The 27,677-nt window shown below is 36.7% G+C and overlaps 1 protein-coding gene across 1 annotated transcript in view; it reads left to right on the forward strand.

Moving 5' to 3' along the window:
- The window catches only part of LOC139126505 (trafficking protein particle complex subunit 4-like), a 48,002-nt gene extending 32,052 nt beyond the window's left edge, over positions 1-15,950 (forward strand). The window contains exons 2-5 of the mRNA XM_070692562.1: positions 1,573-1,747; positions 12,027-12,130; positions 13,592-13,718; positions 15,659-15,950. Coding sequence (XP_070548663.1) covers positions 1,573-1,747; positions 12,027-12,130; positions 13,592-13,718; positions 15,659-15,737 — 485 coding nt within the window. The 3' untranslated portion in view covers positions 15,738-15,950. The remainder of the gene's footprint in view (positions 1-1,572; positions 1,748-12,026; positions 12,131-13,591; positions 13,719-15,658) is intronic.
- Positions 15,951-27,677: the final 11,727 nt, after the last annotated feature.

Below are 27,677 nucleotides of genomic sequence, written 5' to 3' on the forward strand. Positions count from 1 at the left end.
AGGAGGCATAACTTCCGTGTAATTGTGATTAATACATTATGATGAAAATGCAACGAAAATGCGTTTTTATTGGCCATCACTTCCAGTGCTTATCATTCAAGTCGATCAGTTCAGATATTGAAACTTTGTTGCAAAGTTCCACTGCACGGTCGTCTTTGTAATTTGCATAAAAAAAATCATGGTCTAGCCTTTCTGTGTCCAGCAGGGTTTTACTGCATTTCCTGTAGCTTCCCCCAAAGTGACGGACTGGACAGGGCATGCCAAGTACTGACTGAATTTCAGGTCCCAGGCTTTGTTCGTGTGGGCTACCATTTTATGTACTTTGGTTGCCCAAGGAAAAAGTTGGTAGCCTGTGGCCGCAGGACTACGGGCTAATTTCGAGCCCAGTAATTATGTGGGGTGTTGTTTACCATTCCCATTGTCAGGAATCTCTCTTTACCAACTCCCGTAGTAAAATCAAGTGCTAAATGTACGGTATGTGAATAAACATTTCCATGTATTGAATTTTCACCATCAGTTTGACATTGTTCACAGAATTATTTTCACAGAGCAATGATGTCATTTTCTTGAGAAGTAGTACCTTCATAAATGTGTAGTTAGTGTCTGTACTGAGATCCCTCAAGGGACACGTTGATAAATAACTGTAGAGAGAAGGTTGAGGGGAAAAGGTTACATGGAATTGTTACAGTTTGCAGACAATTTGATCATCTTTTGTATCATTTTGAGTTGCCTAAAGTGGCTTCATGTACAACTGGAAGAGTAGGAAACAGTTCCCTGCATACTACTGAACAGGTGTGAATTGTTTCTACGTTTTGCCGTGAATATCATGCTCATTACGCTTTCATTGTTTTCATGCTACAGTGAAAAGGCGCTGATGCCAGGGCTGATGCCAGTCAATAGGTGCTAACACTAGCTAGGCTAGACTGGCATGCGCTCCAGGCCAACCCCAGGCTAGCGAGGTCGGAAAGTTACTCTTGAACTGTACTTAGCTGAGGTTAGAGTGAGGTAAAACCTGTTGATGCCAAAATCAGTGCCATTTCAAGCTTTCCTACACTAAATTTCAAGACATCATGTACTGTCATATGTTGCCAGCCACTACTGCATACTGATTTTCATGCACACAAAATACACAAACAGCAAAGAAATTCGACAAGACAATAATAGATGGATTAAACTACAGCACAAACGGGACAGAAAATGCCTAAATTTTCTGCCACTTGCCCTTTAAATATGATAATCAGCCATTGAAATACAACCTCAAATACCAAGTGTATGAAAGAACTGTTTTCTCCCCAATATATGTGATATATGAACAATTTTCAATGAGTGGAAAAAGTTAGAGGCCCGTTACTGTTCTCTGGAATTTTAAGGCATATCATTTTACAAGATGTACTGGTATATATGTTAATTGTTATGAAAAGTTATGTAAATTTTATGCAAATTAGCAGTTATAAATTTTGTATAATTAGCTGTTGCCCTACAGTCTGATCAAGGATAAATTCCGATATTTTGAATGGCAACTTATCCCAGCTCTTAATGATAATGCAGTGCAATCAATCTTTTTTTTTGCAGTTGGGCATACTCTGCTTGGTATTAATGGAGACCCTGTATCAGGAAGAATGGTAGAAGATGGAAGAGATGTCATTAATGTCATTTCTGATCCCGACAACTACCCTATTTCTATCAAATTTGGACGTCCAAAACTATCATCTAATGAAAGAATCATGCTAGCAAGTATGTTCCATTCGTAAGTACTAAATTAACCACATATTCCATTATCATTATGTTGAATAATCAAGCTATTTATAATTAGTCCCCGCGGACGACATTAAAGTAAATTTCTGCGACATAGCGAACAAGGGAAGGGCACATCCCGCCGTGTTTTCAATCATATGATCTGTGTTTGTTTTTCAGATTTCATAAGGTATACTTTTGCCCCCCAACTTTTACAAATACACATTGACTACGGCTAGCTGTCCCAACTATTGCTGAGTGCTATGTAGGGAGTTAAACAAACAACTGGATTTAAGGCGCTGTAAAATAAATTCTTTGTTTGCCGTCCGCGTGCGCGTGGGTTTTTGGATGAAATCTGAAAAACAAACACAGATCATATGATTGAAAACACGGCGGGATGTGCCCTTCCCTTGTTCGCTATGTCGCAGAAATTTACTTTAATGTCGCAAAACGCAAATGTCGTACGATCGTTTCAATACAAATCAGATTACCTATCGTAAAGGGGTACATCAACCACTGTACGTAAAGTGCACATGTGCACCTCCTATGTAGCGGACTGCAGTGTACCATAAGTGAAGATCAATCGACCGTTTCACAAGTTGATTTCTCCCTCAAAGTTTTCAAATCAGCAGAAGTGCGTGAAATCTTTTTGGTCTCCATACAATCCGAATCGAAAACAATTCTTGACTGGTTTAGCTTTGAATAAGGAACGGAACTGAATTTCCATCAGCTTTTCCACAATCCGCGATTGCTTGAACGATGTAGGATCTGCACCGTGGCAAGCAGGTATCGCCGGTGAAATGTTCGTTGTTGAATGCTCCAAATAGCGGGCGATAATTGTTCTTATTGCTTACGTTTTTGAAAATGTTCTTGATCTAGCTGTATTTCTAAAGAATACAAATGTATGCTGAACCCTCCAGCAGCTCCGGGCTGAAAAATGTCCTGGTAACTTTTGTTCATTTGTTGTTCAGACTTTTACTGTTTTCTTAAAGAGCACATGTTTATACTGAGCTGAAGCAGCTCCAATGAATGTAATTATTGCATGTTTTCGTATTACAGAGATGAATGGTTGTTTTTCTTTCTCTGTATTGTTCACTTACATTTGTAACACATCTTGATGTACCATACCATACTCTCTGTTAGTATGTGTCGAGTAAATAAAGATTGATTGATTGATTGATTGATTATCCTTAACAATGGGCACTAACAAAACTTCAGATAATCTAGGAGGACACACATTATGAATATAAGCATTGACATGAGACACATGCTCAAAAGTACAATTAACTTATTACTAGCATATAAAAAATGCTCAGATGAGAGAGAATCTGGACCAGCAGATTTCCCTTGTTGTAACTTGTCAATGGCTTTACGAACATCACTATAGGTGATACAAAACTCATTTGATCAAGGTTGCAATCATCAACTTGATCTAACAAGAATTCTTTGTCTCTAAGTGAGTGAACCACATTTAAGAGACCACTAAAATGGTTCCGCCACATTTCAGAGATATTGACATCACCACTGCAGCCATCTACAGTATTTGGTCTAGGCGGAGTTTTTGCATTAATTCTGTGGATGTACTGCCAAAATGAATTACAATTACCAGTAAACAAACTATTCGCAGCCGCATCAGCTTTTATTTGCTCCTCATTGCGTCTGCAACTTCTTAAAGCATATTTAAATCTCGCATGCGTACGACGCTTGAATTCAAATAGGGGCCCATTCCTTGGTTTTCCACTTTCACGCCACAGTTTAAATGCATCCGGACCAACAGAATGGATGTTTTTGAGGTAATCATTCCACCCTGTCACAGTATGATCAGGATTATCACAAATACATGGTGAATAAATACCGGTATATATATATATATATATATATATATATATATATATATATATATATATATATATATATATATATATATATATATATATATATATATATATATATATATATATATATATATATATATATATATATAGGTATATATATTATATATATATATATATTATATTATATATATATATATATATATATATATATATATATATATATATATATATATATATATACACACACACACACACACACACACACACACACACACAAAGGGATTTGTGATATGATCGTCAAAGCAGGCAAAGTATAGTGCTCAATGCATTTCTGCAGGGAGGTAATACCGGTACTGATAATCTAGGAACTTGTAGTTGTCACTCTACAGGCTGTTTCATGCACCAAGCGATCATCAGGAGTGAGGATTTGGTGGGAATGGAACTGTTTGTATTGTGTAGGAGGTGGATATGCATATGCAAATAAGTGGTTGCGGCCACTGGCAGACAGTGTCAGCATTTTGAGAGGAATTCTGTTTGCTTGTTAGTCCCCGCGGACGCAGTCCAGCGAGGACTTCTAGATTGGGTCCCGTCTGTCTGTCCATCCATCAGCAGCCGTTTCTGTGTCACCCCTGAGCCAATTTTTAGCACCCATTTGCCATACTATGGTTGAGTGTGTGAGATGTCTGTCTGTATGTATATATGTATGTATGGATGCCTGTCTGTCCAACGCAAAAACTCACAAACCCCTGCATGTATTAAGCTGATGTTTGGTGTAGTGATGCCATATATGGTGTAGATGTGCCGTTCTTAAAATGAACTTTTTAGTCTCATAGATATGCAAATGAGGTAGAAAAACTGGTGAAAATGGTCAAAAATCAATAACTCAAGAATTATTCATCTGATCATTGTCATATTTGGTTTTTAGGTACCTTAGGCCCAACTCATTTAAACATATAGATTTGATGTCAATATTTGATGCTTTCTATTTTCAATGAAATTTTTTCTTTCTTTTTTTTGCCATTTCAATAAAAAATCTTTTTCTCTTAAAGCAATTGTCAGATCGCTTTAAAATGTGGTGGGCAGGTGCCTTGTGATAACTCAAAATAGAATTCATTAAAATTATGGCAAAATTTGCATTTTTGTATTTTTGGGCAATTTTTGCCATTTTTGGACAAAAAAATCTTCTTTGAAACTGTGTATGCCATAACTTTCTAATTTGGTGTACAGGTTCCTCAGAGTGACCTGAAGATGACTCTGTGAACTCAAGGTGAAATTTGCAAATTTTGTGGTACTTTCTGTCATGCTTTCAAATTTGGTACACAGGTGAACTGTAGTAGGTCATTCATTCAAAGTCAAGTACTGCCTGTGTGAATGAGCAGATTATGATTGTGCTGTTCCAGGCTGAGGTGTTATTTATAGGAATGATGCAATGTCAGATGATAATTGATATTAACTGAATTTGACTTACATTGTATGTAACTCTTGTACTGTATAAACCCTATCAATTCACCCAGAAAAAAATAATTAAAATGATTTTAAATAATTGAATTAATTAGGAAATCAACAAAGCCAAAATAATTTAAGTGTAGAATTATTAGAAAGTTCAACTTTCTTGACAGTTCATAGTGAAATGCTTACCATCTTGGATGATTAAAACATGTAAAGGCAACTTTCCTGAATCCCAACTTTGACATATTCTGTACCGTCATGTATTGTTCTCCGTATGTTATCTAAAAGAAATTGCTCATAATAGTTTGTCATGATAGGTTGGTCAAGTAAAAAGAGATAGAGAAAGTTTCAATTTCCAATTATGGTCGACTTAGTAAGGATAAAATAAAATTATTTTTTGAGGAAAAAAATAGAGTGGTCAATTAAAAGAGTGGTAAAGTGATAGGGTTTTTATGGTAAAGCCAGGCTATAAGATTCCTCATGTTGTATTTATAGCAATTATGCAATCTGTGTAAACAGTGTAATGAAAGTGTTACATGATTCCTTATAATGCTTTTGAGGTTTCTCTCTTTCGACAGTGTTCCCCATAATTTGTTAATTCATAAACTAAAATCCTTTGGCATCCATTCTCAGTTATTAACTTGGTTAGAGGCTTACCTGACTGGGAGAAAGCAAAGAGTTGTTGTCGAAGGACAACACTCTGAGTGGCTCCCGGTAATTTCGGGGGTTCCACAAGGTTCCATATTAGGACCGCTGCTATTTCTCTTGTACATCAATGACATGCCCAGTGTTGTCCAGCACTCAACTGTTGCTTTATTTGCTGACGACTCAAAGTGTTACAAAATTATCAATAATATTGATGACTGTGAGTGTCTTCAGAATGATATAAATTCTTTGCTAAGGTGGAGTGAAGCATGGTATCTCCGTTTTCATCCAATTAAATGTCAAATTATTACAATTTCTCGCAGTAAACATCCACTTATCTATAATTACAACATGTCAAGCACGATCCTTGGTCGGGTTAATTCAATTACAGACCTAGGAGTGGATATTTCTTCCACTTTGGTTTGGAACAATCATATACAAAGACTTATAAAGAAGTCCAATATTAAACTTGGTTTGATAAAGCGGATTTTAGGTTTCGATGCTCCACAAAATGTAAGTAAGACCTTGTACACTGTCTTGGTTAGGAGTGGCTTGGAATATTGTTGTAGTTTGTGGGCGGGTACTACCAAACAAAACTTTAAGGCTTTGGAAGGGGTGCAAAGAAGGGCTACACAGTTTATACTTCATTATCCCGATTCTGATTACAAAGAAAGGCTTACAGAACTTAATATTATGCCTCTCACATACAGGAGAGAAATGTCAGATTTGATATTTTTCATTAAGTGTATTAATGGATATTATGATGTAAATTTAAATGACTTTGTTCACTTTTACTCAGCCAATTCGAGTTATCCCAATATGAGATCAATTGATGACTATTTAAAACTTAAACCACAGTCTTGCCACACAGAATCATTTACACGTTTTTACTTTAATAGAATTGTACCACTATGGAATCATTTACACTCAGATATTAGAATGTCGGGGAGCGTCTCTCTTTTTAAATCAAGAGTAACTTCATTTTATCAGCAGAAATTTGTAAATATTTTCAATTGTACTGATACTTGTACATGGGTTTCAGCATGTCGCTGTCATAATTGTCGTCCAATTTAATTATTTCCGGTCTTTTCACTGTTCCACAGCTGCCGACTTTGTTTTTTACTGTATGTTAAATTGTTTTTTATTGTGCATTTTGTTATGTGCCTTGTTGTTTTTATTTTTCAATTTTTAATGTGTGGTGGGGCAGTTATAGAGGTGCTCGTCACCTGTTTGTCTCAACCTTTCACTGGCGGCCATTTTATTCTAATGTTGAGTGCCACTTCTGGTGAGCTAGTTGTTGGACTTTGTGTCTTCTTTGTCTTTGTATGCCAGTGATGAAGTTTAATAAATAAAAAATAAATAAATAAAAATGACCTTGAACTTCTTAAGTTGCAAACATTTGTCTCTTCGGTGTGCTTTCTCTTAGTACCTACTGGCTCAACTTATTCAACAAAACTTACTTGCAATGTTAGTTTGAGAGTTAAAATGTGCTTGGTTAATAGGATGAAAATACTGATAAAGATAATCAGCCGAAGATTCTTTATAACCTGACAGATATGCTGTTTTTTTTCTGACATAATCTTGATAACCATAAAGACATGTTTACTTTAATTAGAATGTAATTAATTCTTGTTTATAAGCAGTAGTATCAAGTTGAACAAGCTGATATTGATAGGTTGGTCTGCTGTTGGAGGTTAAAAGCTGTAAAAATAAATATATGTATGTATGCATGTCTGTCTGTCTGTACATATGTATGTATGTCTGTACATATATATGTATGTTTGTTAGTTAGTATGTGCGGATGTACCGTATTCCTCCGATTCTAAAACCCCCTTTTCAGAACCAAAGGTGACGGAAAAGATGTGGGGGGCTGTATAAACGGATGTCACTGCGAAATCGAACGTTGTAGTTAATTTATGCTAATTAATGCAATATTATGCGAATTTTATGCCAATGTTTTTTTGATTCACGTGAGCGTTGCAGACAACTCATACTTTGTGATATCGACTCATGGCCATGTTGCGTCGATACTGACAGTCGAAACTGCACAGTATAAATTAATGGAGATCTACAAGTTTTGAAAATTAGCGTATTTGCCATACCGTCTTTTGCCAAACAATACAATAGCAATAAATGTTCGTTTTTCGTGTATAGATAATCACCACGATACTTTGTTGCGCTCCCCACTGTGCTCTTGCTGTCGCTCGTAACATTCGTAAATTACGAACAAAAATGAAAAATTACGAAAAAAAAAAAATGCCCGATCGGCCATTTACGAATCATTTTGTTATTTTTGAAGCTTGATTTTCGGTTAAGATTATGAATTCCGGGGAAATACTGTCATATCTCGTCTTTCAAAAACTACTCTGCCCCTATTATCCGTATCGGCGCATCGACACATGGCGATAGCTTTGGACTTTGACCTGTGCTGACATGAGCATGCGCGAAAAGGTTTCAAGATCCCCGGGTCGTGTACTGGTGTGTCATGCATTACGGTAGTTTTGAGACACCCAAACATTCACACGCTATCAACTTTCCGAATGGACGGTTGAAGCGGATCGAGGGAAGCGGGCAGTTACAAATGCTTTAGATGGATAGTATCCTCAGCTGGGAAAGAAAGTTAGGGATAAAAACGGCAACTGATATGAAAAAATTGGAAGCAATGAAACCGCCAAGAAGAGATCAACAGTCAGCCTGAAAGACAGTCGAACTGCAGTCCGGACCGCGCATGGTTGAACGACGTACCGCAAAGTGTTTGTCTGTGCATGGATGTACTAAAGCGAGTCGGAAATCTTAGCCGGAAATCTTAGTTGTCATAGATTTGTCATTTGACGATATGCAGATTGAATTTTTCTGTGAACTTTCCAATTTTAATAGGTTTCTTTCAAAATATTGTACAAGAAACTGTCTCAGCAAATGTTTTGAATACTGATAGTTTTCTCTGATACTCCAGAGACAATCCTGTACAGTCGCACGGCAAAAGTTTATCCAGATAAATAAAAAATAACGACCATCTGCAGCGTTTTAAAAATGTGACTGTCTCTGTGAAAACATTAGCAGGATTACCAGTTTCAGTTTGCGTACTTAAATTTGCAGTTATAATGAGACAAAATTTGTGCCGAACCACAGACTGCCTAATGATCTGATCAGTGGTTGTCTTAAAACATTTTTAGAGATGAATACGGCATAATGACTGCAGCTATAGAGGCACCACCTAGTACCTATGGATGACATGCATACTTTCAAGGTAACAGAGCTTTCCAAATATGGAAAACAGGGGACAGATTTTCTAGCATCTAAAACTTGTGCAAACACTGATAATATTAATGACCACTTAATATATTAATATATATATATAATCATCACCCACTGAGAAATAAAATAATAATAAAGATTGATTAATTGAATAACATTCATGAGCTGGTTGACCAAAATGACACACTTTATTGAGACAAGGAAGAAATTTCAATGTTACAAGCATTCATGACCCATGATGTACTGTGTTATTCAATGGATCTTTTGAAAATGCGTATCAAAATATGAGTGTTATGTCATAAAAAGCTAAAAAGGAATTTTTGGTTTGCCTTTGTCTCCCATGAAATCATTCATCATTTCTATCCCCTTAAAATCATTGAGTACCAGAAGTGCTTGTTGAAAATTGGCGGGCTCAGCATTACATAATTTATGCTTACTAATAATTTTTGAACCCAATTCGTAAATTTACTAACAATTTTGAAAGGCCAGGGAGAGCACAGCCCCAGCAGCAGCTAGCTCCCCAAAGCATGGCCGCAAAGGTCAGACAATGAGTACGAGTGAAGGGAAAGTCCCTAAAGTTCCACTGGCTATGATTGGTCAATTCACGCAATAGGTCAAAGGTGTCAGTGCATGAGGTCAGGGTAAAGTTCTGTTCAGCACATGCATGTGGTGGTGTCCGTCCGATGTTTTCTATTTACGATTTTCAATTAGCGTACTCCTTAAAATAAACCATCAATTACATGTTGTGAGTTTATTGTTTTGCTCCTACGGTAGTTTCGAAAAGTCAAACCATATCTCGAAATGAAATGTGATCTTACGAACAGGCAGGCGCTAGGCTCGAACTGATAAAGTGTTGAAACATCGGCTGGCCGAGATGAAAGATTGCTACGCCAATCTGCTTACGATTTGATGAATTGAATTTTTGGCAATAAATCTTTGAAGTTTTTTATTATTTGTATTGATGAACAAAATGTCTCTTGATGTGGAATTCAGTCATCTATGATTATATTATGAAGTTTGGTATTTTTCCCTCGCAAGACTTCAAAAGCATGCATAATCTTGAAAGTCTGTTACACCTTCTAGCCCTGCGTACGATGCTGTGTGTTCCGCGACAGCTAATCGCGGGGCGATTAGCTGTAGCGGAACACACAGCATCGTACGCAGGGCTATTACACCTTCCTACCTCCATGGTTACACTATCGCCTGCTCATTGCCTGGACTACTTCAGGAAAAGGACACACACAAGCAAGAAATGCTGTTCGAACAATAAATACATTACATGAGAAAAACTATGTGCAAAATTGATAAAACATAAACAAAAGAAATTCAAAGAATTTTCAGTTCATGCGCGGAAGAAACTTTGGATGTCGCGTTTGTCGATACAATTGCCCTCTTCATCGAAGTCAAACCCGTCGAAGTCTATATCGTCATCTTCCCCCTTGTCATCAAACACGAGTCCTACGGCTTCATTTGATAAGTTGTCATCGAGTACTGGAATCTCGTCAGAAATCATGATGTCTTCAGTTCCGTTGAGCGCATTCGCAAGAACGATTTTTTCACCACGTGAAATGAGCAAATCGTACTTGATCGACACGTTCAAAAACTCAACTATCGTAATGTTCATGTTATGGTAGCCATATGGCATCGAAATGTTCAATTCGTACTTGATCAAGATGTTCAAAAATCCGCTTATTTTGACGTTAGCAAAATGACAGTGACAAAAAGACGGCATTGTACTAGATCGAGACACTCAAAAATCCAACTCTTTTAATGTTCATTTACATGGCGAAATTTAAGTGGAATTTTATCGCCAGGAATGATAGAACCGTTACCGATTGACATGTTTCAACACCAAATAATAGTGTGCTTGCTTTAAGATGTGATATTTCACTTTGGCAAGAAACGTAGGTGTCTCGGATATCCTTGTCTCATTACATGACAATGGCTCTATTGTTCCGGTCAGAATTTGGGTGTACCCCCCTGGGGGGCGTTATAAACGAGCTAACAGCCAATTATGAATCGATGAAATAATCCTGGGGGGGGGCGTTATAATCGGGCAGGGTTTTAGAATCGGAGAAATACGGTATGTCTGTCCACATTAAAAACTACTAAATTGCAGCCCCTACCATCTTAGTATTGGTTGAAAGGTGTACCCAGGGGTGGAGATGTGAATTTGTTGAAATAAACATGTCAAAGTCAAAAATATGCAAATGAAGGGGAAAAAAGAGAAAATCCTGCAAATTGCTAAAACTCTGTAAGCCAGATTTGGTTGAAACTTGGTATGCCGGCTCTTTATAGTGACTTAAGTGACATTTCTTCAAATTGTGGTGAAATTTTGAAAGTTGTATTTTTTGGGAGATTTTCCCATTTTTTGTCAAAAAATCTCCTTTCCTGAAAGCGCTCATCCCATTGCCTTGAAAACTTGTATGTATGATCCTAGGGTTGGTCTTCGTCAGATTTGTTCAAATTGTGGTAAAATTTGTATATTTGTATTTTTGGACAATTTTTCCCATTTTTGGTCAAAAAATCATTTTCTCCTAAAGTATTTGTTGGATTGCTGTAAAACATGATAGTCTTGATCCTAGGGTTGTTTTCTGTCAGATGTGTAAAAGTCATTATGAGATGGAGCATTTCATATTGCTGGAGTATAAGATTAATTTGGACTTGCAATGGAATTTTCTTAGTCAACCTGTAAGAATGCAATGTCATGTGTGTACTAGTACTTAGTATCTCTGTAAAATGGGAGCACAGTGTCATTGACACTATTTTTTGAATAGCGGAGAACCCTGTTGATGATTGACCATTTGATATTGTAGTTTCTGTTGGTATCTTTGAGTTTCCATATGAATTTTGAAAGTTACAAAACTTCAAGAATTAAAATGGTCAATCATCAACAAGGCTCCCCCTATTAAAATCCTGTAACCTGTGCAGGACGTTCTGTTACATTCACATTGCTGAAATAACACCCTTTGAAATTATAGGATCTTTGACTTAAAAACTTTGTTTTGATGAACAATCGTAGACTGACAAAGCAAGACATTACCAAACCACAGCTGAAAAGGTACTCAAGCATAGGCCTCGTGACTGACACAATTTTTTTTTTTTCAGGCTATATGTGATAAGTTCTCAGTTGTCACCAGAACCAAGATCTTCTGGCATTGAAGTGTTAGAAACTGACACATTTAAACTACATTGTTATCAAACACTCACAGGTTGGTTCATATCTATTGACATACTGAATCACTTGCTTCTGAAATATTCAAATCAAAATTGTTTCTGTTTATATATCAGACTTTGCTACACACCTTCATTGAATTGCTTCCCTTTCATTATGACAAACAGAACCTTTACCGTACTCGTCCGAGTATAAGCCCCCGGTTCGGCAACACTAAACAGCGGTAAAACTAGGGGAGGGGCTTATACTCGAGCAACCCCATGTTATCTGGCATGGACGCTTAATTTATGCTAATTTTATGCACGATTTTTTTCAACACCACTCGATCTTTCTATCGCTTTCAAAATCGACTTACACAGCCAAAGAAATTGATTGTACAATCTCTGAATACAGAAGTGACATTTTGGTGAAATTTCAGCGTCGAAAAAAAACCCAAACTTGAAACAAAGACGTCATGTATGCTGCTGATCAACAGTAATGACATGTGATTGTGAACAGGCATGCATTGCCCACACGGAAAGGCAACTCAATATTCCAATATCAAACTGTCTACATCTTGTGAAAACAACAACATAGCAGTGAAAATTGTAATAGTCACCAGGAAAGTCTTCACAAATGAAAGGATAATTGCTTCAAACAAAGAAGCTGCATGTTTCAAGCATGAAAACATCGTGGCCGTGATGAAAATAAACAATGGCGGACGTGAGTGAGACTATTCTATTTAGGCGACGGGGGTGAGTAGGGTCAAAGAATCAAGATACTACTGGAAAAACGTGTCATTTTCCTTACGATATTGTCAAGGGAACTCCAGTTTCCCATTGTTTTAACATCTTTTAATGGTTTCTTTATTATCTAAAATTAATTTTACCAAGTTAAATGACCAAATATACTCTCCTAACCTTTCTGTATTTGAGTTACACTAGGGTAGGGGCTTATACACGGATGTAATGCATTTTCTAAAATCCTCTAAAATCAGTAGGGGGGCTTATACACGAGCAGGGGCTTATACTCGGACGAGTACGGTATTATTCTGTTTTCATGCCTTTCTGTGTACATACCAATGGAATTGGCAGATACTACGCTACAATTGGGTAGTCCCTTACCTTAACAAAAAGAGTTTAGGACAAAGTCGGCCATTTTTTCATGAATTTTGTTTGATACAAGATACTACTTATATTGTTTGACATGTTGAAAAAGACCAAATGAATGGGTGACCATACATATATTCGACCCCGGTTAAAACAATCGCAAAAATGAATTAATTGACATACCCATTAAATTTTCGTGATGGTTTTGTGTATTATGTCTAAAGCCTGGGTCAAATACACGCATGGTCACCCATTCCTTCAGTATCTTTCAACATGTCAAATAATATAAATAGTATCTTGTATCAATCAAAGTTCATTAAAAAATGGCCAACTTTGAACCTTTAAAGAAGTCGCTGAAGTAAAGATATGATCTCTGTACTTCAGGATATGTGTTTCTGCCTGATTTCTAGGAATAAAGTTTATAATCTTAACAGACCCAAGACAGGGTGGACTTGACAGTTTGCTGAAGAAGATTTATGAAATTTATTCAGATTTTGCATTGAAAAATCCTTTCTATTCACTGGACATGCCTATAAGGTAAGATATTCTTTGAAATAGCTATTTATGCAACATTTGAGGCTCAAACAATATACATTATAGCCCAAACATGGGATTATGTGCCCGAGGGTAGGTGACCATTTGCCTGACATAAGTAGAGCAAATTGTCTCCTGTCCTGAGGGTAAATAGTCCGTTGATTGGGCTATAATGTTTTTAATACATGCCTCTCTTACATAGTTTTCACTCAACATATCTTTGGATTTATTTGCTATATTTATTATTTCCATGTCAGATGAACATCCATTAAAAATAGAACGATTTTCATCGTCAAATGGCGCATCAATGTATTTAAATCGCTGTTATACTGTTTATCAATTTTTGAATCATAATTTTCTAAAAACCGGATTTCGTGTGTAAAACATGTAATTATAACATTTTTAATTCCAAAGTTGTCAAGTTGAAAATAGTTCCATTTCACTTTCAGTCCAATGATGACTATGCGGCCCGCGTCGTCATGGACAAGTTACCATTGAATCCTATGGAGCACATGACGTTCGATATATGAGACATGTAATAATGCTTAATGTTGCTTCACTGCTTGTATGCATATTTTGTCATTCTGTCCATCTGTAAGATAGCTTTTGTTTGTCATAAATTACGAACCATTGATGTTAATATCATACAATTTTGTACATAGCATAATCATGCAAAGGTCTATACTTGATTAGAATATGTGACTGTGGTCAGTATGATTTATGGTAACTGGTATAATTAGAGTTTGTTGTTGTGGTCAGCATAATTTACGGTAACTGGTATAATTACTGCTCAACAGACAAAGTCCCAAAGCAGTGGCGGCGACGCACATAGTCGGGACGCACCAAATCTACATGGGGTATGGAACGAAAAAATGCAAATTTATATCGCCACATTCTGCAATTGAAACCATGGAGATTTTTCGCTTAGGGTCTGTCTACCTGTGTTCCATGTGCCGTAAAAACTAAATACTATGGACGATATCAACACATCCTATAGGGTGGTACAGACTTTTGACCCAAAATTGTCCATTTTGTGAAAAAATATGGTGAAAAACAAAGTCGTCGTGTGCGTTCTTACCCTCAAAATTACTCACACCGCCCTAAATTTTAGCGTTTTACTCCGTCTCCTTGTTGTCCCCAAGTTAGATTTGGCCAGTGATCGATAGCGCAGACACTAAGCTTTGAGACTATGTATTCGCTTTTGTATTAAAACCATGAGACGGAAATGTTAACTTAACATGTGCCAAAAACACCATCGACCGTCACCTACAAGTAAATAAAGCCGCCCTCTACCGATGACATTTGCCATCTCTATCGTTTTTTTAGAATTTCTTTTTTCATCATCATTGCCTTTTTGTTCAGAAATCATCCATTTCGTAACTTGTTATACATGATTTTTTCCTTTCTTTTAACAAAGTAAGCCTACGTCATTGTAAAACAACCTGCATACTTTTTTAAGAAAAAGGTGTTTTGTTTTAAGGCACATTACCTGTATTTTAGGATTATTTTTTTACATATGATTTCCAATCAAAAGTAACTAAAGCCAAAGTTCTTCCCAAAATGTGATAAAAAAGTTTTCAAATTTGGTGAAGAACGTACAACTTAGATTTTTAACATCACAATATTTTTGGCTTCCAAATATGGATTCAAGTCCAAATATGGAAAATCAGATAATATATTTTGGTGAGCATTGCAAAGTGCATGAGTAGAAAAGATACAGCTAATAAGGCTTTACTGTATATTTCAGGTATTATTTGCTCTTATGTCTAAGCACACATCCAGACATATATTGCCTTCAAAAATGATTGCAGGACTGCTGAGACTTTGGTTTAGTCATCTTGGTATTCATTTTCAGCGATGACTTGTTCAATCAAGATCTTGGCCCTCAAAGTATGTAGATGCCAAATATAAGTTGAGAATTTTGTTTTCTTTTTTTTCTCCAGATGTGAACTCTTTGATGAAAATCTAAAGTTAGCATTGGAACATGCAGAAAGAGCTGCTATCTATACTGCCAGCGTGTAGAAGAAACATTCTGGAAATACAAATAGAAGATCATTGTGAGCTGTCTGTATCAATACACCACCTTAGCATCGTCAACTTTCCTGTATTTATGATGTTTAATAGTCATTTTGATAACAAATCAAAATGCACAGATTATTTTTCATGTACCTTTCAGTTTGTGTAAATTCATGATGACTTCATTTATATTAAACAAAGCAAACACTGGTATCTCCAGCAGGAGAATCATTTGTCTCATTTTGTGCTTGTCATTTACACATCCTTACACTTAGTAATATTTCCAAAACACTGAGGAGAGCTGACAAAATCACAATATATAGCACTCTGTGAACACTTACAGACTCATTCTTTATTACAATGAATTTTTTCAAATTGTGCCTATATGGTAGAAAAATCCTTTCTTAAAAAGTAGACTCAACAGGACTGTAAAATTTAATTTGCTCATTCCTACAGGCAGAAGGTGCTAGATTGCTTTTAAAGGTTCTCACAGCTGTGTTGAGATATACATCGTTTGAAAATTTTTCTGCTGAAATCAAAATGATTGATATTGAAATTTTTAGGTCTGCAGTCTGGAACACAGAGCTATTTGTGACAAAACGAACTAAGCTTAGAATTGCAAAGTTTGAGTGAATGGTTAGTGGATAACAAATCTTTACATCTTGGTAAAACAGAGTCAATTCTTTTTGGCTCGAATCATTTCTTAAAAGAACAGTCTAAGCTGGAAATAGTCTGTTACGATACCAATGTCATCACCAAGGATACCGTTAAATATTTGGGTGCTGATTTGGATAAACCCAAACGTCACTTTTTGGACAGGAAAACACATAAACTTCTTGCCAACAGTCTCACTAATTGTCTTTTTGATTATGCCTGTGTCTACTGGCTTCAACGTTTGAAGGTTCTCAGTAAACATAGACTACAAACAACACAAAATAAAATAATAAGGTTTGTTATAGATATGCACCCTAGGGAACATATTGGGACTTTGAAAAACTTGGGTGGCGTTGTGTCGAGCAAAGAGTGTCGTATCTGAAACTGAATCTCATGCATAAAATAAGGGGTCAAGCTCCATCCTACCTAGCATCAAATTTTATTACCAGACAAAATGTACACAATCATAATACATGTTCTGGCAATAACTCAGTTTTTTATCCCAGGAGGAGCTAAACTATTTCAAATTAAGTTTTCAGTACCCAGCTTCGCAGTTATGGAATTGCCTTCCACGTAGTATAAGGAATATTGATTCCAATTACAATTTTAAAAAAAAGTTAAAAGGACATTTGCAAGATTCTTATGTTGATCGTATCAGGAGAGATTTTCATTTAATCTTTGATGTGATTTTCAGAGGGCTTTAGTCCGTTAGACCTATCTTTTGGAAGTGCTTGTTTTACTTTGTTATTGGATTTCTCACTTTGTATTTTTTTCCATTGTTTTATTAGTCTTTTGTCAATATGGACCACAGTGGAAATTGGTCTTTGGACTTTTCTGTGTAATCCGTGCACAATTTTGTTCATTTTACGGTGTTTTATGTATCATTTTGTGCAAAATAAATAAATAAGATGAATAAAAATAAATTAAAAGGCCAGGGTTGGAGTTAGTGCTTGCAAAGTGTGGCACGGATAGTAACACACTCGATCGCTCTGTAAAAACCATGCCAAAATGGTCACTGGCGAAGAAACCTAGGCATCCATGCACATATACCTAACTATGAATGTCTAGTGATTGAATGTATCGATAATTTATTTAAAAAAGCCGATTTTGATCGATGAAGGTATTTCTCTTTGTCTTCAACTTGCGTGGCAAGCGGCCATAACAAAGGTCTGCAAGCTGTCAATCAAAAAAGGACGCTACAGGTGTGAATCAGTAAACGTTTGCGATGTCAACATGTTAGATATGGCACAACATTGTAATTATATGGGGCGACCGTGGTCGCAGTGCTGTTGGAGGGGCAGATACGCAAGCAAAGGCGCTCTTTAGTTGGGTAGTCTGCTAAATACATCGCTTTTCGGCTCGATCTATTGATCCCGTAGTCGATATGCCCGCCATTGCAACCTAAATACTCATTTAACGGGATTGACAGATTGAGCCAAAAGGCGATCTATTTCGCAGATTACCCAACTAAAGAACTGTCATTTAAAGTTCAGATTACAGTTCTTTTAGTTGCTTGCTTTCGTGAAAAGTATTATTATTATTATTGTCGTGCCGTTTTAGAATAATTTTGAGGACCTAAACAACATTGTGTGTTGCTCCACTGCCATGGAATACTATGTCAAGGAAAGGCGGGGACTTTTTTCAAAATTGAATAAAAATTCCTTTCTGATTGTTAGTCAATTAATCGAAATATATTTGTTCCTAATTAATCATAAACCACAGACAGTCTTGATTCTCCCGTCTATGATTCGATATTCACTGACTCATTCTTTCTTTTCTTTGTCGATCGATGAAAGTATTTTCATCTGCAATACTCTGTCCTAATTTGACAGATGTAATATCCTATCCTATATTGTCATTAGTTTCTGACCAACGTACAAAAACTTGGCCCGTTCACCCAAGCACATATTTACCGTAATAGATGTTATGCGAAACAGTGAATAAATACATTTGATGAACGGCCGTACTCTATGCATTGGCATGGTGCAGTCTCCCCGAAAAAATCTCTGGGGATGTTTAGGCGATAACAAAAGGCGATGACCCAGTTAGTTGAAAACAACAAACCTAAACTTTTTGGACATCATATTTTTATCTAAGCGTGCACTTGTCAGTACGATGTGTGACCGTACGCAGATCGCCCATATTCTCCATAGAACTAGTCAAAACAATTCTGCAACAAATCCATGATAATCCGTGGCATATTTAGGCCAACCATATTTCGATGTGGAAATCAGGGAAAGACATGATAAATTATCTTTAAATTGCATTTTGTTACAGATTTCAGACCCAAGGAAATGACGTTTACAAGCTAATTTTACATAAACCGCTGCAATTTCATGAACGAATTCGAAAAGTTAAATTACGTGAGGTGCGTGATACATTTTGCGGCCAGGCATTTTTCTAGTTTGGAAAGAGAAAAAACATTTGTGTGGAATCGGCTTTAAATTGATGTTTACGAGTGTTGACTAGCAATATTGTGCATGAAGTTGTTGCTCTGATCACAGGGAACTGAGTAATCTTGTTGTTGTTGTTGTTGCTGTTGTTGTTATTGTTGTTGTTGATGGTGATGATGATGATGATGATGATGATGACGATAATAAAAAATATTAAAAAACAATGTGTCATTCCTTGCTGTTGTTTGTCGATGTTCGTGACAAAAAAAACCACGTAGGTCGCCCAACGTCACTCCCGTCCTATAAAACGGGAGTGACGTTGAGCGACCTACGTGTTTTTTTTGTCACGATTACAAAATGTAAAATGTATCAGTCTCAGTGAGACGGGATTATCACTAAAAATGTAACATTGCCGGTCCAAACCAATATCGAAAATCGCATATCCGAAGTAAGGAGCAGTGTATCAAATTGCAATATTCGATTTTGTTGCATGCACAAGACACAACACGTCGCACAAGAGCAACTACTTCATGTGCAATATTGCTAGTCAACACTCGTAAATATCAATTTAAAGCCGATTATCCACACAAATGCTTTTCTCTTTCCAAACTAGAAAAATGCCTGGCCACACAATGTATCGCGCACCTCGCGCAATTTAAATTTTCGAATTCGTTCATGAAATCACAGCGGTTTATGTAAAATTAGCTTGTAAACGTCATTTCCTTGGGTCTGAAATCTGTGACAAAATGCAATTTAGACATAATTTATCATGTCTTTCTCTGATTTCCACATTGAAATACGGTTGGCCTAACAATGCCACGGATTCGATACATTTTGAGGCCAGGCATTTTTCTAGTTTGGAAAGAGAAAAACATTTGTGTGGAATCTACCCCGAATGAACGCCAATTGGGTCACAGATAAATAGTTGCGTAATGAAATGTACATGTAGTGTGGGAACATTTAAATCCAGTGGGGAATGGGGAAGGTCAGTGGTGGGGAGAGGGGAGTGGGGAGCTTAAACTGTTGTGGGGAGTGGGCCGTAGGTCCTGGTGGGCAGTGGGCATCATAATTTCAGTGGGAGGGCAAATTTTCCGATATGCCAGTGGGAGGGCAGTTACGAACAGCTCAACTTTCCCCTTCAAAATTTAGGTCAAGGTCAAAAATACTTAAAATCACTATATCAGCCTTCGAAACACGTTTTTTTTTATTATTATTCTTTATTTCAGGCCATAAACCCATACAGTAAAATGTACAAAAATACGGTATAACATCAAATCTAAGAAATAAAGCTAGAATAAACTTAATGAAGAATACTCTTACAATGTTTCCAGAAACTGGACTGAAAATAAGAGTCGGAATTAACACAGCTGCGAATAACAGGATTTTCGCTTTTCCACAACCGTTCACAAAATGCAAACAACAATTTACGGTGAAGCGAGGTAAAATTCAGAATATTTCTATTAACAAAATTTAAACTTATACTTGTACTTGTATCACGCTTCAGATTAAATATCAATCTCAATGCATTATTGTAGGCTACTTTCAGTGAAGACATTTGTTTGACACTGTGGTTACACCAAACATTAAGACAATAAACGCTATATAAAAAACTCTTGTAAAGAGTACACTTCTTTTTATGTGAGCAATTGCCAAAATTACGTAAAATAAAATTAGCTCTAGCATAAAAACAACACAGCTGCCGTTGCACATCAGCATCATCTGTACCTGAAGAAGACATAATAAAGCCAAGATACTTTTTTGTACACACAAACTTAAGAGGTTTACCATACAGTAGTACACAGGGCATTCTCACACTGTGTGCTTTCCAGGACTTTGGGAAAATTGCCATACATTCTGTCTTTGCAGTATGAAAGATGATGTCGTGCTGATTCCCATAATGTTCACAAATGTAACTTAGTTTCTGTAATGCTTTAACCGACGGACAAATCAAGACTAAATCATCGGCATAGAACAAATTTGCCAGGTGACAACCCACACCGGCTGACTTAAGTTTACTACTTAAACCATATACATACATGGCAAACAGTTTGGGTGAAAGGATACTACCTTGACGAACACCGTTAGTTACCCCAAAAGAGTTAGAAACTGCAGATGCCCAGCGAACAAAAAACATTGGTTACTGTACCAGTATTGTAAAATACGAATAATAAAAAGAGGTATCTTACTGTTGATCAATTTTCTAAACAATGTCCAGTGGTTTACCCTGTCAAAAGCTTCCGTTGCGTCCATGAAACACAGATATACTGGCGAGTTATGCCTTTTATAAAAATCTACAATTTCTTTGAGCACGAAAATACACATATCAGTAGAGTGGTTACTTTTAAAACCAAATTGTAAATTGCTGGTATCTAAAAGTGAATCAATACGCGAAGGAACACAGAGCTCAAATACCTTTGAAATGGCCGTCACAATTGCAATGGGTCTATAATTATCCACAGAAGTAACATCCTTAGATTTGTCCTTCACGACGGGACAAATGATCGCATGCATTAAAGTCTCGGGTAAATATCCATGTGTAAAAAATCCAGTAAAGCATAGACTCAATAAAACGCTAAGGATTGAACTAGCATAAATAAGATGTTCAGCTGCAATACCATCATTACCCAATGCCTTTCCCTTTTCTAGCTTATTGATACACCCTTTTACTTCATTTGCAGTAACCACCATCGCATTGTGGAAACCAGTATCATTTAATGTTGATAATACAATTTTTTTTATTACGACAGTTTGAAACAGAATTAAGCAATTTTTCATAGTGTTGTTTCCACATATCAGCAACATTCTCGTGACCAGTGCACCCACCTACACTAGTCGGAAGCGAACATAGACAACCACGAGTGGTGTGGACAGAATGCCAAAACTTACGTGAGCCCTGTTACAACCGATAACGTGGTAACTAACCGATAACGTATCAAACCCGATAACGTAGTAAAAATTTACCGATAACGTAGTAAATCAACCGATAACGTAGTAACGAACCGATAACGTAGTTATTTTTCCTAACCGATAACGTAGTCAAAATTTACCGATAACGCAGTAATTTTTCCTAACCGATAACGTATCAACAAATTTACCGATAACGTATCAAATCAACGTATCAATGTATTAGATTAAGTGATTCATGGGAATAGATTCATAGGGATAGATCTATCCTCGATCGATCGATCGATCAATCCATTGATCAATCAATAGATCGACCGATTGATCGATCGATGCACTGATCAATCAATCTATCGATCTTTCTATCGATTGAATTAATTGATCGATTGCTCGACTAATAGAATGCTTGATATATCTATATATATATATATATATATATATATATTATATATATATATATATATATATATATATATTTCGATGGATAAATTGATCGATCGACGGATAGATAAATAGAGAGATAGTGTATCAAATCAACCCATAATGTAGCCAAGTGAACAACAACGTATCAAATCAACCGATGACGTATCAAATCAACCAATTATGTATCAAATCAACCACTGACCTAGTCAAGTCAAAGAGTATAGATTCCAATCAACTGACAATTCATCATGTCAACAAATTGGACTTGGAAAAAAGTTTTCAACATGACCGATTACAAAATTTCGTTACTTACAACTTCAGTTTATCAAAAAGAAAATCAATAAGTCTTTACAACCATTATGTAACTTTCATTATGAGACTGATTTTACAGGTTAAAGGTATACTGTCACCTGTTCCAATTTTGCCACAGTTACCATGGAAAGAGAAAAATCTAACCAATCACAGATTTTAAGCGGGTTGCCGCTTTTTAAAAACAGCGCCCTCACAGGGGCATTTTGAATACCAAGGAACGCCCCTTTGACCATATATGGGCATATTTAGATTATAGGTGACTGTATACCTTTAATCTGGACTCATTGTTCAATTGAATTCCTTATAATCAAAATTCATTAATTTTGCAATTTACTCCTGTAAGCAAGCCAAGTCAACAGATTTTGTAGACAACATTGCTTTTTCTTTCCTTTTTATCCTTTCTGTCATGATTCACGTCAAGTCACATCTTATTTGAAGTAGGATTACGAAGACATCGCAAAATTATTGAGTAGTCGTACATAGTACAGTGCTGATAGAAAAAAATACTTAAGCCAAGAAAAATAACAAGTTTGTTTCTCATCTTCGCGCCGTCACAATTCAAACCCGCCACGTCAACATTTTTTTCCTGCTCATAAGGAAATAAAGTTTTTAAAACCCGAAAAAATACGCGACGATAGTGCATAACACAGTGCTGTATAAAACAGAACAGTAAACAAAATAACTGACACCAACATTCCATTCAGAACTGTACACATATGTCATTGTTATATTAAGCTGACAAAATTGTGCATTGCTGCACTAAAAGTCAAACCAAAGAACTGTTGCTATACAAAAATACTAAAGCAACACTGCTGTGCATTTATCTCTGCGTGCATTCCTATGTCGTTTTCACGTTTTTTTATGCGCGTTCTTGTTGGTTGAAGAATAAAAAACCGAGAAGAAAAAAAACTGCGTCACCGCATCATTTTAGCAATATGTCTAGGATGAGAAACAAACTTATGGTTTTCTTGGCCTTCCCAGAGTTCACTCATACATCTATATTAGGTTCCGGCATATCAATCACTGATATGCTTACCTTTTTCAAATACACCCGATGGAGATTTTCAATAACATGAAAAATCGTCAATTGTACGGGTAAATCATTATATTCTTCTGTTAATTACTAATACGCGGTTACTTCTATCGGTGACGTATCCAATATGTGTGCGAAAATTTGCGATGTTGGCTGTTGGTGATTGCGGTATTGGTCTGCTAGAGCCAAAAACAGTCCCCAGGGAAAAAAAGGTTTTCTGTCTTGTAGCTGGTCCGATTACTTTGTTAAAACATGTTTTGTGATAATCACATTTATATGCGAAGCAAAGTATATCCACGACTTGCCTGTATAACTTTTGTTGCAGCACGAACGACTAACTTGATCTAAATGTTGCTACACTACTGGAATGGGTTTGGAAAGTTGTTTCTAATCTTGCTTTTACAACCATACTTTTTGTCTTATTATAGTTTTCTTTCTCGGTAGGGTTCTCTGTGTAAACCAACAGCCGCTCATTCCCCTGCCTCTGTTTCATCAGTACCTATACTATCTCTTTGAATTTTACCCAACTAGAACTAAACTGTATAGCTACTATAACAAAATTAGAAACAAGTTCCCAAACCTATTCCGGTAGTTTAACAACATTTAGATCAACTTAGTCGTTCGTAATACCATGAGAACAGCCGAAACATGATTGATTTGCTACAGAAATTTGTAACAATTTACGCTAAACGGAAAAAATAAATAGGAGAAAAGAGAATTGAGTACGAGACAATGTGATAACAAATCGATCTATAGATCTATCTATCTATTGACCAACTTATCGAATAGATCGATCGATCTATCGATTCATTGATGTATCTTTCTATCGAATTAATAGATCCTTCATTCTATCGATCGATCTGCCTATCAATTTATCTATCGATCGATTGATCGATCGATCGACCGACCATCTATCAAACATCAATAGATAGATCGATCGATCTATCCAATGTGTGATCGATTTATTTATTGATACATTGATCGACCCATTTATTTATTTATCTATCTATCTATCTATCTATCTATCTATCTATCTATCTGTCTATCTATCTGTCTATCTATCTATCTGTCTATCTGTCTATCTATCTAATATCTATCTATCTATAAATCGATCAATCTATCGCTGCCCATGAATCGCTTAATCAGATATTATCGGTTAATTGATACGTTATTAATTGGTTTGATGCGGTATTTGTTGAGTTTTCTACTTTATCAGTTTATTTAATCCGTTATTGGTTCATTGATACGTTATCGGTAAATTTGTTGATACGTTATCGGTAAATGTTTACAACGTTATCGATTAGAAAAATTTACTACGTTATCGGTTCGTTACTACGTTATCGGTTGATTTACTATGTTATCGGTCAATTTTTACTACGTTATCGGGTTTGATACGTTATCGGTAAGTTACTACGTTATCGGTTGTAACAACCCCCCCCCCCCCCCCCCCCTGCTTCAAGTTGTTAGCCAAAGCATCGGCTTTGGCTTGATTTTCATCCCTTTTACACGCCCGTAAAGCAGATTAAAATTTTGCACGCGTTTTGCGCATAAGATCAAAAAGCGGACCATACCTAGGCTTACCATTGGAGGCCCATAACTTAAATGCATCACGAGCGGCACTGTGGAACTCGCGCACATGTTCATTCCACCCTGGAATATCTTTAAACCCATGACCGTCTGCTTTCGAAATAGGGATACAGTTCTGAGCAGCTGATTTAAGGCAAATAACAATATTCAAATACAATGAGTTCATATTGAGAAGGTGCTCAACGTTTTTACAATTAGGATCTCGACACGAGAATTGCTGAGGATTTCCACTCTACGGAGTAAGCAATCGGTTATATATTCATAGGCAGACAGATTCCTAGGCGTTGCTTTACTCCAATTAGGTTTTGCATGAGAATTGGTCACGTTCTGTCGAATTGGGTCAGTATGAACAAGCTCAATAATATCAATATTTACACAAAGAGGAAAATGATCGGATGACATACAATCATATATTATACCAATGTCAGAAATAGCATTATGCACTGCATGGGTGCTCAAAATATGATCCAACCAACTAGTACTACCATGTGCCTCACTAATAAATGTAAAATTTTCATCAAATCTACCAAGCTTTTCAGCATCAGAGATATGCAAATTATTTTCAATACAAAAAGTATCAAGCTCACTCGCAAATAACGTACCGAAATTGGCATTAAAATCGCCAAGAATGATAACATTCGTAGTGTCAACCTCATTTATAATACTTTTGATTTTTGCCAAAAAACTCGTATAACTATCATAGTTTTCTCTAGAACAGGTCGGAAGATACGCACAAACAATAAATAGCTTTCTGGAGGATGTAACTATTTCAGCACCTAAAAGTCTCGTATCGTTGAGGTATTTAATCGTGAAAATTTGTCTCCAAGGACTTACGCCATATGAAGGCAACGCCACAGAACGGCCGCCCAACACGAATTCCACAGTTGTCATTGATAGCAGAAACACCACATGCGTTAAAGTCCTTGTGAATTCTCGAAAGAAGAGGCAGTTCCGCTTCCGTCAGCCAGTGTTCTTGCACAAGAATAATATCATGATCTTTACAAAGGGTCCTAATCGCGTCAATGGATGACTTTATTCCACGGCATTTATAAGATGAAAGACGTAATGTCATAAATTAATAATATGCCGGGTCACGTATTTTGTCGGCAAACTCACGAGTTGTTTTAATCAGAAATGATGAATATGTGTCATATTTGGTTTTTAGTTGTTCACATTTGACTATAACTTGGCAGCGATTTTTGATGAAAGAAATAACCGCTTCTGGAGTCGTTGTAGGCGCGAATCGAGTGATAAAAAATTTGAACGGAGGATGACAGCGAACAGCTTTGATTGTGGATTCTTCATTAAATTTCGCAGTACCAATAACAGGCGGAGGGCGACGTTTAGAACGACGCGATACCACAGTGAACTCCCCTTCTCTATTCACCGACAGATTTTCAGATGCCTTTGTCGGTAGTCGATCATATTGTGATGGACGTTTAGCTTTGACAGCAGGTGCACGAGATTGAACCACATCTGCATACGAGCTCGTATGAGGATCTTTGTTCAAGGAACAATGGAAGTGATGGTTTTGTAAAATTGATGAAATTTATCAGTTGGCGGCACATGTAGATTTGAAATTTGTGTGTCGGATATTGCAGATGGTTGCAAAATGAATGACTTTTCGTATCCATGGACTTTGATAGAGTCCTGAGTTTATTGGAGAATGCTACGAACTGAGATAGATTAGTCATGTCCTAGCCCGGACGGAGTTTTAACGTCAGTGCAGTTTGCTCCGAGCTGTGACTTTTGTACCTACACTTAGCGTGTTGGGTATTGCAGTTGGCTGCAAAGTGAATGACTTTTCGTATCCGTAGATTTTGATAGTCTTGAGTTAATTGGAGAATGCTACAGACTGAGATAGATACTAATTTCTCAGACGGAATTTTAGCGTCAGTGCAATTTGCTCCGAGCTGAGACATTTTGACCGTTTCTCCATACACACTGCGTATTGCATATTGCAGATTGGTGCAAACTATTGACTTTTCGTATCCATGGACTGTAGAAATAGTTCTGAGTTTATTGTGGCTGCAACGGACTGAGATAGATTTGAAATTTGTTAACATTATCAGAGTTTTTACCTTGGTGCAGTTTGCTCCGAGCTGAGACATTTGATAAATTTTGTACTATATAGTGTGTCGGATATTGCAGATGGCTGCAAAGTGAATGACGTTTTGTACCAGTGGACTTTGAAATAGTCCTGAGTTTATTGATATGCTACGGAGTGAGATACTTTGGTAATTTCTCAGTCTTGACGAAATTTTAACGTCAGTGCAGTTTGCTCTGAGCTGAGGCTTTAATAAGTTTTTGTACTTACACATAATTTGTCGGATATTGCAGATGGCTGCAAAGTGATTGACTTTTCATATCTGTGGACTTTTATAGAGTCCTGAGTGTATTGGAGGATGCTACGGACTGAGATTGCATTGTAATTTCGTAGCCTTGACGGAGTTCAAAGATTACTGCAATTTGCTCCGAGCTGAGACATTCTGACCGTTTCTCCATACACTCTGCGTTTTGGATATTGCAGATTGCTGCAAACTATTGACTTTTCGTATCCATGGACTGTAGATAGAGTTCTGAGTTTATTGTGGATGCAACGGATTGGGATAGATTTGAAATTTGTTAACATTGTCGGTGTTT

This window comes from Ptychodera flava (genome assembly GCF_041260155.1).
Source record: "Ptychodera flava strain L36383 chromosome 3 unlocalized genomic scaffold, AS_Pfla_20210202 Scaffold_27__1_contigs__length_13241970_pilon, whole genome shotgun sequence".
Taxonomy (NCBI): Eukaryota; Metazoa; Hemichordata; class Enteropneusta; family Ptychoderidae; genus Ptychodera; species Ptychodera flava.